General features: G+C 34.3%; 1 protein-coding gene across 3 annotated transcripts in view; it reads right to left on the reverse strand.

Moving 5' to 3' along the window:
• LOC149803766 (ubiquitin C-terminal hydrolase 7-like) overlaps positions 1-14,765 on the reverse strand; it is a 100,822-nt gene that overhangs the window by 51,095 nt on the left and 34,962 nt on the right. For all 3 annotated transcript variants that reach the window (XM_089953548.1, XM_089953547.1, XM_089953546.1), the window contains exons 12-18: positions 13,977-14,067; positions 9,531-9,613; positions 8,226-8,335; positions 7,020-7,173; positions 4,667-4,811; positions 3,402-3,471; positions 1,244-1,375 (exon numbers count right to left, since the gene is read on the reverse strand). In XM_089953548.1, coding sequence (XP_089809674.1) covers positions 1,244-1,375; positions 3,402-3,471; positions 4,667-4,811; positions 7,020-7,173; positions 8,226-8,335; positions 9,531-9,613; positions 13,977-14,067 — 785 coding nt within the window. The remainder of the gene's footprint in view (positions 1-1,243; positions 1,376-3,401; positions 3,472-4,666; positions 4,812-7,019; positions 7,174-8,225; positions 8,336-9,530; positions 9,614-13,976; positions 14,068-14,765) is intronic.

Here is a 14,765-nt window from a genome sequence, read left to right on the forward strand (position 1 = left end):
CTGTTTCTTGCATGCATGCATAAAACATACTTTGGGCAATAAATTTTACAAATCAAACCCAAAAGACAGAGTGACATTAAAGTTTCCTTAATTACAAATTACAGTCTGATGGCTGTTCTTTAACCAGCAAAACAGTTGATTTCTTCAAGTTTTAGTTTGCAGCCTCTTGAAAGCCAGTTAAGTCTTTCATTTAAGTTATTTTTCAATGAACTTGAGAACAATTTTTCAAGAATTTATGTAAGATTTTTGTATTTTTTATAGCTGTAATTGTTCATAAAAACCTCTGATGAACACCATACGGGTGTTCTACATTAGATGAAATAGCATAAAGTAAAAATGTCCATCACTGGTACCCTAAGATAACCATTCAAAATTATACACGGCTTATTGTGCTGGCCTTGGCCACTGCATTAATTCTTGTACAGTGTAAACATTGGTTAATATTGTTAGAGCTAAGTATTCCCATATTGGCTGTTCCCTCTGTACTGAAAACAAGATTTATGACTTAAAAAATGATGTAAAAGAAGAAAGTTCTATAATCTAAACTACATCAACTATAGTGGGTCATCATAAAAAATCTCCATGCTTTTATTGCAGATTCCAAACCATTGTCCTCCTCATGACAGAGACCAAGGAGTTATAATGCAAAATCTGTCACAAAATATGAAGTCTTTTAACAATGATTTCATTCATAAGGTCAATTTCTGAGAATGAGATTGTCACTGCAATTTTTGCTAATTTGATCTTTGATCCACCCCCAGATATCCTAGGGGTGGAAACCATGAATAACACCCCAAAGGGTAACGTAATGACAACATTTCATAAAATTCTATCCAAAGGTTTCAGAGGAAATATGAAAAAAGATTGAGAGAAAGGGCATCACAATATCCTCAACACTTTTATGAAAAGCATGGGGATAATTATATAATTTCATACAACTGACATCCCATTTATACTTAATACTAAACTCAAATAAGATTTAAATCTTGGTGCAGCAAGCTAACTATATAATACTTAAAATCAAGTTAATACTGAGTCATCTAAGCTGTTATTTCTTGCCTGCTGCCTTTAAGATATAATACATTCCTGCTGACTTTAAGATATGATACATTCCTGCTGACTTTAAGATATGATACATTGGAATACAAGTTAGTAATAATGCCAAGACTTGTGAAGCAGAGGCATTTAAGCTACCTTAAGATCAGTATGTAACTATGATATGACAGCAACTTATTCCTCATACCTAAAATTGACCTTTTCGAGGTCAATTAAATCTGTTCCCTGATGACCATAGAAGTGATCCTCAGTCAAAATCTGAACATTCATATATAGATGAGCTTCACTCCTCTCACGTCTCTTCTGGGCCTCCATGCGCCTGTCAGGCAAATCAACAGGAATAATTAAGAGAATATGGTCTATAGAGGCATATTTGCTAAACAAATACAAGCAGCAAAGACTAAGACCTGCTAGAAGAAAGAAGTCAGAGAAAGTGAAAATTTTTAAAAGATATTTGCAAAATTCAAAACATATACACAGACCTGCCAACCTTAATGATTTTGCCTTAAGTCTTACGAAAATTACCCTTAAAATATGGACTTATGGCATAAAAGCAAAAACTACAGAAAAATGTTAGTTGCCGAAAAATCAGAAACTTTGTTCATCTGTGTTTTTGGATCCGGGTTTCATATTAGAATTAGTGAAATTAGTCAGGGAACCAGACTAACTTTACAGCAGCATCTCAGATACTTTAAACTGCACCTATTTGTTCATGCGGAGCATCTGCATGATCAAACTGTTGATTACATGATTTTTTTAAAATGGTGTACAGTGATCAATAAGTGTTTAAGACAAAAGGGAAAATAAGCCTCTTGAAAAGTGTTAATAAGCAACACAGGAGAATAAAAAGGAATATTCAGATTTTTGTGAATAATAGCTGGAAGAGACACAATTATGTTTATTGGACATCATGAGCCAATTTGAGCATGACTCGTGGTGGGAGATATGATTGCTGTTGTCATGTGAAATGGAAAAAGAATTTCTAAGAATTACATAAAGTTGAGAGATAGGAACATGCCATTGAGCTGCATAGGGTTTGGAACTAGAGTTTGTGCAACTGTACTAATGGTAAATAAAGACTACACGTACTTTACAAACTTTTCAGAAACAATGTTTATTGTCACCGCATGTTTCGAATACTGATCTTTTAATTACGTTTCCCAGGTTTACAAAATAGCAGTTTATGATATCTGTTTACACCTTACTGAAAACTGGTTAAACTTAAGGAAAAATTCAACTGCCTTACTGTGACAGACTCATCAGGGTTGGCAGGTCTGTATATGTACCACCTGTTTAGGAATTAATATTAATCCAAATAAATTCAAAATCCTACATGGATGTTTCAACTTTAAAACAAACTTGGATTGACAGGACTAGTCTAATAAGATGGAAGCAAAGCTTAAAAACTGGCAACACCTAGTGGAGGCAAAAGGAGGTAATGGGCAAGTATTAATGCCCTTTTTCTATACGACATAGATATAGAAGATGAATGTTCATCTTTTAGACAGCTGGATGCGTGAGGCAGCAGACATATCCCTAATGTTAATGTGATTGGGGAATGTATTCAAAAGAAAATGAATACGTCTTCAAGGGACCAACAACTTTAGTCATTATGAGAATTTGGCAACCAAACTCAACCACTTCAAAAACTAAACAAATAAGAGTCTGTCAATAGGACTGATGTTCAACTGACCGAAAAAATGTTCAGATATTCAAGATAAGACCAATTCTTCCTTTAAAAGGAAACCATCTTTGATATTCTTCAGTGATAACAAGATTGTTAAATTAGCTGCTGTGTTGGCCATATGGGATGTCAACTTGGCACCATTTTCGTTTAGGAGCAACTAGACATCATGGAAAGTTTCTCTTTGAAAACCCAACCTTGATATGACCATCTATCTATTCAGGAGGAGTAGCAATAAGATTTTCAAGATGGCCACTATAGTGATCATATTGGATGTCCAAGCAGAACCATTTTCATTTACAACCAACAACACATCAAAAGAAGTCTTCTGGTGAAAACCCACATGTTGAAATGACTTTCTGAGTGTGTAAAATTTCATGGCAAGTGTCCCAGCAGTTTAGGAGGAAAATCTATATCAAACTTGTCCAACACAGTAAATCCCCTTAGTGCCCTCTCCTGACGGTAAGTTCTGTGAAACCAACTTTAAACTCTTGCCTAGGGCCTTGGAGGATAGAATGGTTAAAATGCAGTGTGGATATACATATATAGTATGCTTTTATTTGTGCAGATGCACATGCTGTCGATAATACAACAGAGGTGAGTTAAAAAATAGACAAATCTAAAACATGCTGAGAATTAAGTCTATAAAAAGAGTTTCTACCTTTCTTCTGCTAATCTCTCTTTTAGAGTCTGTGCTATATCTGCCTCAGCAACAGGTTGTAAAACATCCGCTGTGAAATTAAACAAATCCATTCATTAAATGATAACTTAAAACACTATCAATCTGACTGTACATGATAGGAATCAGCTAAAAGGTCTCAAAATTGACTCAATACCAAACAAACAAAAACAATTTTTAATAGTTTCATAATAATATAGGGTTCATTGTAAAACATGCAATAACCAACAAAAGTGATCTAAGGTCATGTTACATTAATCCCTTATCACAGTGCCTGCAAAGTGACCTAAATGTAAAACTTAACCAAAAATACCAGGGCAGTCATGAAACAATATAGCATCCTGTGTGAAAAAGACATTTGGTTCCCACCTTCATTAAAATATATGCTGATGAGAATGCATATAAGAAACTGATGCACATTATTGCCAAATAAATAGATTTTCATACTATGAAAAAAATAAGGTTTTCTTTCATTTTAGTTTCCTTGTCTGATTTTTTTGCCAATTATCTTCTCCCATTTGAAGCCCCTCTGAAAATGGCTCCCTGGGTAAGTGCACTACATGCACACAGTCTGCACAGGCCCCGTGAAAATATATAGATATATGGATGGAAAGAAAGAGGTAACATTATAGGGAATGTAAGAAACAGTCAACATTCAGCCTTGTATGATTTTATCAACAATCAAGGTAAAGTTTAGCTCCTAAGATTTGCAGTATGTAATGACTTGCCATGTTCTCCACTGGTGCCAATTATCTATGGATATTTATAGCAATTACTGCTTGCACAGGAGTTTACCTGGAATTGTAATACTTAATCACAAGGCAGTTTCACACTGGGGCCAAAGTTATGTACAGCAATGAAAGGTCACCGCATAATCACTATGCTGTTTAGATTTATTCATTGTTAAACCCCAGCCCCTGACATATTTAGACCTTGTACTACCATCAACAAATCTTTCTGCTACAACTGTTGTCATAGTTTGGTATAAAAAAAATGTTTGAATATGTAAGGATTAACACCCTCATCCATAGCTCCAATCCCCAATGAGAATGGAAAAATGGAAGACCAAAAAAAGATACATCAATATTTATTTACTCAATATTTACTTACAAAATATTAGGAATTTTCCAATAATATATATTCCTCTTACATCAACCATGATGTGAGAACTTTTTTATCAATCATAAAACTGGAAGATATTTCAGCTACTGCTGTGACAGAAATGAAAAACGGAAAATGGAATTTACCCATACAGCTCTCCCTGATATAGACCAACATATAGGCATTTGTACAGTGCTTGACCGATATGTCCTCATCATGACCACCAAAGTTGTGGTCTATTGCCTCTTGCCGGGAACATCGGGACACCACATCATCATCAAACTTGCACCACTGTACAGCAAACAGAAAAAGTTTCATATTCCTTCAACAGATAACAAGCATGAGAATTTAAATCTCGACTAAAGAAATCTTGAATATTCCACTATAGCCTTTTAACTGCTATGAATAACATGAGGCAAAGTAAATAGAATATATTAACAGTTTTATGAGATAATAATATTTAGAATAAAATATATTTGTTTGATAATACTTATCCAATCATAATACATTAGGAACACATCTGCTACCTTTCAAATCCTTCCCTAACAAACTCAAAAGACAATAGTCTGGTCTTTGGCTTGTTTTAGCAACAGAAATGTTAGAAAGCCATCTGCTTGCCAAGGTAGAAATCAGTCAAGAGTGGTCCCACCTTGAATAGATGGACTGGCATCTTAATCCTATCAAATCTCACTCACTACAGGAGCAGAAATTTGCCTGCTCTTCCAGATCATAGCAAAGAGGAGGGCTTTCAAGGATTTACTTGTATTATGATTTTTCAATAATATTGTGCAAATATTATTGAAAAAACATATTATTCCAAAACTTTGCTTCTCCTTCAAATACATTACCCTATCATAAAATGTCCGAAGAATAGGTTAGAGGAGCCAGCTACATCCTATTATCCCATAGTTGGCCCTGTTTCCATTATCCTGATGCTTCGAGTTATGTGTGATATTAGCTAGGATTAACATGGTTTATGAGTAGACACAGATGGAGAAAAAGTTATCACTCTTGCATATCCTGCCAAGTAGAGCGACATATCTTGTTATGCTGCTGAACAACCTAGGAAGGGTGACGGTTGCACCACTAATATAGGTCCAACCAGGTCACAGTGAGCCCTTTGGCAGACCTACCAATCCTAACAAGACCTCAGTATAGCAATCAATATTCTTCCACAAATTTGAACAATTTTCAGTAAGGTATAATGAAATATCATGCATTGCAACTGTAAACTTGGAAAACATACATTTCAAAAGTTCTGAAATGTGATCTAAGACTGACAGAGCAATGAAAAACATTTTACTCAACCAAAATGTTTGTAAAGTACACATAACCTGTAATTACCTCCAATAAAGTATCAGGAATATGGTGCTCAATGACTCCTTGCTAAATCTCTCAACCTGACCTTGTTTTAGGGTTCTTTTTATTTAATTACACGTGGCAACAGCAATCACCTCTCACACCATGAGATATACTAAATCAACATGACATGACATATTATAATTGTTACTTTTCCTACCTTTTTTCCAAAGAATCTGAATTTTCCTTTTTGTATTTGTGATGAATTTTTTAAACATTTTAAAATGCTTATTATCATTTTCGTCTTCAATGTGTTTCTATTTGTTGGTAATAATTTCTAAAAAAAATACTAAAGCAACAGTTTGATCATGCAGGTGTTATGCATGAAAAATATGGGCCACTTAACTCATTCGGTCCCGATCACGCCTATACTCATGATCAGTTTATGCCTTCAATAGCCAAATCCCACCTATACTTGTGGTTTATTTACAGCATTCAATGGCTGACCATGCCAACAATCAAGCTGAATGAGTGATTGTAACAATGTCCCTGACTGGTTACAGACAGGTTTTTCTAAGAATCTGACCATTTTAAACCAATCAGAAAAGAGTTTACTTCTGTTTGTATAAATCTGAACAAGCCTAGGTTGCAAATCAAACTTTCTTTTTCCAAACATGTTTCATTCAAGAAAAATAGCAAACAGTGGTGGTCTTCATAGGGATATTTGATGATTATGAGAGTAAAAGTTAAAGAATTTCTCAGGTTTAATTTAGAAAATATTGAGGAAGCTGAGGAAAGATAAGTTTTCTTTTTTATGTATGCTTACTGGAAAAACAAGTCCAACAACCTTTATAACATGCACTTATCATCTCAAATGATGGCACTGGATTAGTTCCTTTTGCAGGTCCTATTGTGGTTGGAGTATTTTCCTATTTTTTAAAAATTAACTGAGAGTGCAAAGAACTCTAATAAGACAGCATATGTTGCACAAATATTTGCTAGTACATGCTATAGAATGCCATTATTGATGTGTTGTGAGGGCTGTTTCCAAATTTGTTTTTGTTGATATCTTATAAAATAAATACTGACCAGTGATTACACTGAAAGGCCAACCAATCAATTTATAAACAATGACTTGTAAATAAAATAGAAACAAATCTAATAATTTATTCAAAAAGAATCAAATGACTTGGTTATTACCTTTCCATCGCCCTTTGGATTGATATATACAACATAATGTCCTCCGTGGTTATCACCGCTGTGAACTAACACAGCATGGAGAATATATACCGCTGGAGTCTTTTCCTTCTTACTAAGAAACTGATCAAGGTTCAACCTCTCAGGAAATTCAAATCTGAAACAAAAGAGACATAAAAACTTATTAAAATGTGCGCAAATTTAAGAAAATGTATCTTTCAGTATTTTTATAACTAAGCAATTCTAATACTGATGCAAATGTTCATTAGGCCTTTAAGCTGTACTTTGGTCAATAGATAAAACCATTAGCACACCATCATACAGTCTGCTATATTAGTTGATAGTGAAAATGATTTAATGAAATCCATTTACAGATGTGGGTCTAGAAACTGTCAAAAGATGTAATGCAATAATCGTTAGCAAATTACTCTATTGATAATGTTTATTACATATCACATAAATATTAAACATAACAGGGACATAAAGAAGATCACATGTCTTATGTCTTACCATATATCACAATATTTTTGTGTCATTACATTTTACCAAACCTTTAATTGCAACATATTAGTATACATCAGGGATACAGTGGTTCCTCTCTTAAAGGCTCCCCTGTCCAGCAGCCACCTGCTTTTTACAGCCAGAATCTCCTGGCCCTGAAAAGTTAGTGCTCAAAAGTACCCCTCAAGAATGGCCACACCTCTATCGTGACCAGCGGCCAGCATATTGGTACAAAAAAGTAAAATGTTCCCTTCACATGTGACAACATTTTAATATGTGTACAGAACCAATATTTAAATCATACGGTAATTTAAGTAATTCATTCATCTGTACCAATAACTGTTTCCCAATGTCATGTTTTTGGTACAGAAAGAAATGTTGGCTAAAATACACGTATCACTAAGGTTAATATTATATCATTATCTGTAAAAAGCTGACCTTTACAGGAAATGGGCTCAAGAATGTTGTAATTGAGTGTTGGGCTTCACTTTGATGATTACATTTGGATGTAATTGTCAAGATCATAACATAGCAGGTACTGAACCCACAACCCTTGGATTACATGTCAGATACTCTATCAACTTAACTACTGCGGCTCCCCCATACTGACACAACCTTCAAATCAAAATGTAACTATGTTCAACCAGAATGGACTCGTATGTTTTAAGATACAGTGATTCCCTTGATCTCTCTTGAAGCTCCTCTCACCTGTCATTCACTTTCACATTGGCATCAGCTGCTGGGTCATACATGAAGCGCAAAAGATGTAAATGCAATACAGGCGGGAAACTCAAAAATATCACCCCTTTCTCTGCTTCCTGAAAATAAATTACAGATCTTTATTAAAGAAAAACAGGACTGATAGATTCATTCAAGTAAAATATCGTGTGTGTGTGGATGTTTTAATAATTGTGACAATAGTTACAATTTTAAGTTGGTTCTGCTTTGTAACATCCTATTCCACATTCAATTTGCCAGGTCATACTTTCACAACCTTGAATCCCCTGAATATTAAGAATGCATCTCTTTACAGACTTCTAAAATAATGGAGCTTTACAAATTAATATTAAGATAAATCCCAACATGATTAAACTAGACTATAACGTAAAGATACATCATTTCCAAATTTATTCCTTCAATCCTCCACGAGTTAAAAAGCTCCATACCAATAAACCTAACCTCTGATTCTAGGATCACTTTACACATTTACTAACCAGTCCAATTATATCTCGGGATAAGATGTCCCCCCAGATACTCTTGGTTTAAAGTTTTGCAAAGGTTTAGGAGCCTTGTTCACTTGAGACTGCATCTAGTGAAGGACAGAATCCCTGAGCTGTTGATATGGTTCAGCAACATTCTGTCCCTAAAATATTTAGTTCTTTTATATACCGAAAAGGTATGTTAGATAAAAAATTACAAGGCATTACAAAGATTCCAACATTGGACATATTAAAAGACATGTATAGTGACTTTTGCTCTCTGCCATTTTGTTATGTTATATATTCCATTTCAACCAGCTTCTTCACAGGTACACAAATACATGTCCTAGGCAGCATTCCATTTCTACGATCTTCTTTACCAGAACACTATAAACAAGGTCCCAAACAGTATGTATGTGTAGGGTTTAACAGCATGTCAGCACAATAATGACTACATTGCTGATTAAAAGTGAAGTCTGAAAAATGGAAAGATAAAGAACTGCGCACACAAAAAACTTGAGGACTGCCAGACTTTAATGTGGCTTGATTTAGGACTGCAGAGTCCAGTGTATTCCAAACTCTATATAAAAGAATACACGATGTTGCATTACACATTCACAGGAGTGTGTGAGCATATAAAAAAGTTACCGCCTTCTCCATATTAGCATGTTCATGTGATGAAAGGCTTACCAAAGTCATCAATGCAATCATTATTTTTGAGCATTCATTTGATACAAAACTGATGAGATGTAAAATGTAAAGAGCTGTTTTTACACCTCTCTGCCACATGTTACAGTATGTTAATATCTTTTACCTGCAATGAATAACTTCCAGCATCATATTTATTGTCCCCATCAAGAGACTCTACTTTGATGTAATCTTTAAAAGACTCTGTGACTGAAAGAGAGGAAACATTGACCTATTATACAGGCAGACATATAAAGAACAGGAAAAATAAATAACTAAATAAATAAATTCAGGTCATACTTAATCTTCAAGATGCATGTCAGATATGCTTGATTTTAAAAGATGAAATGTCATACTTAACAAAAATCAGCTTCACAACTGAACATCCTCATGATCAAACAACATTCAGGAATTCATGATAGGACAATTTCTTCTTACTGATTGCTGTATTAAAACCATTTCTCATAATCGTGAACAAGATTTTCAAACTCACACTGTGGCAACCATCATGGATACAAGATCAGTACCATTTTCATTAGGACAAACTAGACACCATAAGTCAACGTGACTTTCCATTAAGGACAAGGAGCAAATGCCACAATTCTCATGATGGCTGCCCTGGTGGACTTACTGGATGTCATATCAGCACCATTTTCATTTTGTACCAACTAAACACCATAAGAAGTCTTCACGTGAAAACCCAATGTTGAAATGTCCATCCAATCAGAATGAGTAGCATGAACAAGATTTTCAAGAGGGCTGCTGTGGCAGCCATATTGGATATCGAAGCAGCACCATTTGGGACCAGCTAGACCTTATGCTGTAGTTTTTGATTTTGAATCCCATTATCAACAAATTTTCAAAGGAGTGGGGTAAATCCTTTTTCTCATTTTTTCTAGAGACCTGTTAACCACTTATGAATTTACTTGTATTCAATAGCATGTGGCATCAAAGATTAAGAACAAAATAAATCTTTCTGAAATCAACCACTGTGCTTTTTGGAAAGGGTCAACTCTAAATAAGCAGTGTATTTGTGTATATTATGAAAAATTGTTAAATGCATTCAAATTAAGCAAAACAATTGAATTCTAAGCTTTCAGTCTAGATTGTCAGCAAATTGCTCCTGCAGAAACAACATGGCGCTTTTGATCAATATAAATTATGCAACTGGAACAAGTTTTGGATGTTCCATGCACACTGAAATAACAGTACTTGATAAACTTGAGAACACTCACTCAAATAAAGCCAAATAACTGAATCCACCCTATATAGTCTTGGTCATAAAGCTGTTTTACATGTTTTTAATAAGCTCATGAACATCTTGATGACTAAAATTCAAACAAGTGATTTTTTCTGGTGGTTTTTACTAGGGGTGAAACGATACACCTGTGCCGCGTATTGATACAATTCACAATATGTAGCCTGTGATATGATACATATCGATACAAATATGAACTTGATGGTTTTTCCATCTTTGGAAAGTAGTTGGTGCCCTTTCATGTATGTTGACATTCTTGGTTGTATTTCCAGTATGCAGACTACAAATACACATAAAGTTATCATATATTTATATGCCATTCTCATTTATGAGAAGATATCAACAACACTTTCAAACAGACTACCAGTTGGTTACACTGAATTTTATCCAACGTTTTAGGCCATTTAGCTCCCTTTGTTTTGTACAACCTGAATGATTTGAAAACATTATGATGTTATCTTCAAAAGAGAAGAAATAATGCTATTTCCTTGTGCAAAGAAAACCTCATCTAGAACAAATCTGGGCATTTGGAATAAGGTTGAATACCAACAAAATCTATCACATTTTATTTCCTGCACATACAAAAGACTGCTGCAGCCACAGGCACTTGTATTTGTTAGTGAAGAAGGAAACTAATGAAGCCACCCAGTCCTATTCTACAATTTTCTTTTAACTTACACAAGGTGATAAATTTGAGCAGTTTGAAATCTGCCCCATCGCTCATTCTATGCTAATTTCATTTATTCCATTAGCACCTTCATTCACTGGTTAAATATCTCTGCAAAAAAAAGTGAAATTCCAAATTTGTTTCCCATGTACAATTTAAGGAGAGATGATGACAGGAACTGTCTTAAGGGAGACCTTCATCTTTATCAAAGAAAAAAAAGAGGAGGAAGAAATGGTCATAGGCCAATATTTATGATTATCTAAACTTCAATATGTCGCTCTTTCTTCCTGCTCCACTTTCTTATAGCTCTAATGAAATCAACATCTTTGACAGATATCACCTCTAGTTGTATAAGCATCAATCTATTAATTTTGAGCATTTTCTGCTCCTTTCCTTTTTCTCAGTATTGTTATGTGCTTCTTTCTGAAGGGGCATATACATCGCTAGCTTTGTCAGCTTGAACATGTTGGGAAACATCTTTGAGACTGTTTTGTATAATTTTCCAGAGATCAAAGATATTATCTTTTGGATACATCCGCTCCAACTTAAGATTTTTCACTAACATAAACTTCTTTTGTTAAATAAGTAGTTTAACGACTACTACGAAAAATTCTCATCTGTTCCGTAATGCTGTATAAGGGTATTTAGTCCATCAATGCTTGCGCAGACAGAGATATTAAAATAAATATCTGTACTTCTTAAGTGCAGTTTTTAACCCTTATTTTATTCAATTTATCTTAACCCTGATATGGATACATGTATATAGTTTTGTAGCAAATGATCTGCAGGGCGAATTTCATTAATTAAAAAATGAAAATTGCACTATACTTTTAAATTGTCTGTATTTTAATTAGGATCAGGTCTTTATTTTAATCAAGCTAGTATTCTACCCTTTGTACATTTAATTTTGAAATATCACTGAAACGGTCATGCTATTTTTTGTCCATCCATCATGTACATCTGACTCGTATGTAACACCATTTCAGTCTCAAAATCACTCACTGGTGTCTCAATTAATGCTTTCCCAGCTCCAATAATCTGATATCCTTCATAACTTTAAAAATTATTGTCATCATCACTATCATCAGCAAGTATTTGCCAAACAAAATTGTAATGAACCATACCGGAAATTTTGGGTTTTCAAGGTAGCCCGTATTTTAAACATGGCATTTGTGAAACTTTCTTCATCAATGGTTCAAACTATGCTATACTTTTTATTCCTGGGTACATTGTTCTAATTAAATTTAGTTTCACAACTATTCATATCACGCTTGGAGTATCCAGATGTGGAACAACTGCTACCTGAAAAACAGACATCTCGACAAGAACAGTTAAATAAAACTTGTCACTTCGCTGAGCACATTTTCATACGTGGGACTTTAAACGAATTTGTGGGAGTTTTCGTGTTTCATTGTTCTCCAAGCGAGCAAATTCGTATAAATTTTGCATGACTTGTGCAATGCCACACCCTGATAGCATCTCCACTTAAGTACTTGACATATCTAATGACTTTCCCACAAAGTCTCTCTGTTGCTTTGCCAATACTTCCTGTTTGTCACGCAGAGAATAAGCTACATTGATTTCTGATTTGTGGTTATTGTTTAACCTGGAGCGGAACAAGCAATAACAACAACTGAGAATTCCATATAACATAATTCTATGGGCAACACACCAATAGCATAGTTATCAAATTGACCAAAGGAGTCAAGATATAATTCTAATGAGAAACTTCGCGTGAAAGTGGTTATTAAATGATGAGTAAAGTATATCATTAAACATGTGGAACAAGTTTGGAATGTATAGTATATGCTGAACATACTTCTGGGTTAAGATAATTAGCATGAAATGTGTGTCTGTGTCTGTGTGCGTGTGTGTGTGTGGGAGAAGATTACAAACAATGTCACTTTGTGTTAACTTGTAGATGGCGAGTGGGTATTCTCAATAATCTTTTTCGTTTTTACTAATAAACATGAGTGCCTGTGGCTGCAAATGCTGTTTCAGATGGATTATAATTTTACAGAATAACAAGGAAACTAATAATAATTATTCATGACTGCTGAAGACTAAAATAACATGTATACAGTAGGTATCGTTTTGTATCAATTCTCTGTCTCTTGTATCGATACGTGTATCTGTCTCTTGTATCGATACGTGTATCATTTCAGCAAAAGTATCAATTCATCAATATATCAATGAATCGTTTCACCCTGAGTTTTTACCAAAACAATAGAATTTTTAAGCATGTTGTTAATTCCAAAACCTGGGAGCAAAATACCAATTATATTAAATTCTTATCTTCAGCTTTGCAGAAAGTGAAAATAACTTTTAATTAGGCCTATGTTTTGCTCTGGATAAGTTGTAACTAACTGAACCTCATTAAAAATGAGCAAAAAAGTAAATTATGTCTGTAATGTTATATAAATGGAGAAAATGGTGTAACATGGCAAACTTCTGCTATTGTCATGTGGTACCTCTTTAGGATTCATTTAGCACTCCTAATCCATCTCTTTGAAAAATTTCACAACAACCAAGCTTGTAAAGATCAGAGCTAAATTTTCCCATTAACTGATTTAATCCAAACCCAAATTTCACTAATTATGAAACAAATAAGAACAAACTTTTCCCTGAAGTTTCCAACATTTACTTACCATTTTTCTTGCCTTTCACATTTAACTGGATATCATAGAAAGCTTCTTCTTTCTTAGATCCGTAATCCACATGCTTGCATTTAATATAGGACTACAACAAAAAAATATTAACCATTAACTACACTAAAATATAATAAAAAGAATTTAATAAAAATTTAAGCCTACAAAACTTTCATCCAGAAAATGGATCACAGAAACTGGTAATTATCAACAGCACATATAATACTGGAAGCAAATATTTCTTTAAAAAGTTGTGTGTGTTTATTCAAAACTGGAATAAGGAAATGCATTTGTGTATTACCCAATACGATTAGTGTTCCAGCTCAATCCATAAAATCCAACTTTGAAATCACCAGGATTTTACAAAGTGAGATTTAAGTTGATTCAAGTTCAAACTAACTACAATGATTAGCTCACCTCTGTCTGCATGGGTTTGAGTCTAGGATTCGGCCAATGTGGGTATGTGAGAAAGCTTGCCAGTAGCTTCTCGTGGGTCGGTGGTTCTTCTCAGGTTCTTCCTCCACCATTAACACTGGCCGCCATACATAGCCTATCGTGTGCTGAAAAATGGCGTTAAACCCCACAACAACAACAACAATGATTAGCATAATGAATGCTAGATCTACAGTATCAACAAATAAATATATGTGATGAATTCAGATAAAACCTAAGTTATATCTTTTTATAAACTGAAAATGCCAAATGCTCCCATTCCTCAAGCTCCTTTGTTCTGCATAACAACAGAACAAATTACATACAAGACTGGACCATGTGTGCAAAGAATGCAGA

This window comes from Sinohyriopsis cumingii, chromosome 3 (genome assembly GCF_028554795.1).
Source record: "Sinohyriopsis cumingii isolate HCF-2022 chromosome 3, ASM2855479v2, whole genome shotgun sequence".
Lineage (NCBI taxonomy): Eukaryota > Metazoa > Mollusca > Bivalvia > Unionida > Unionidae > Sinohyriopsis > Sinohyriopsis cumingii.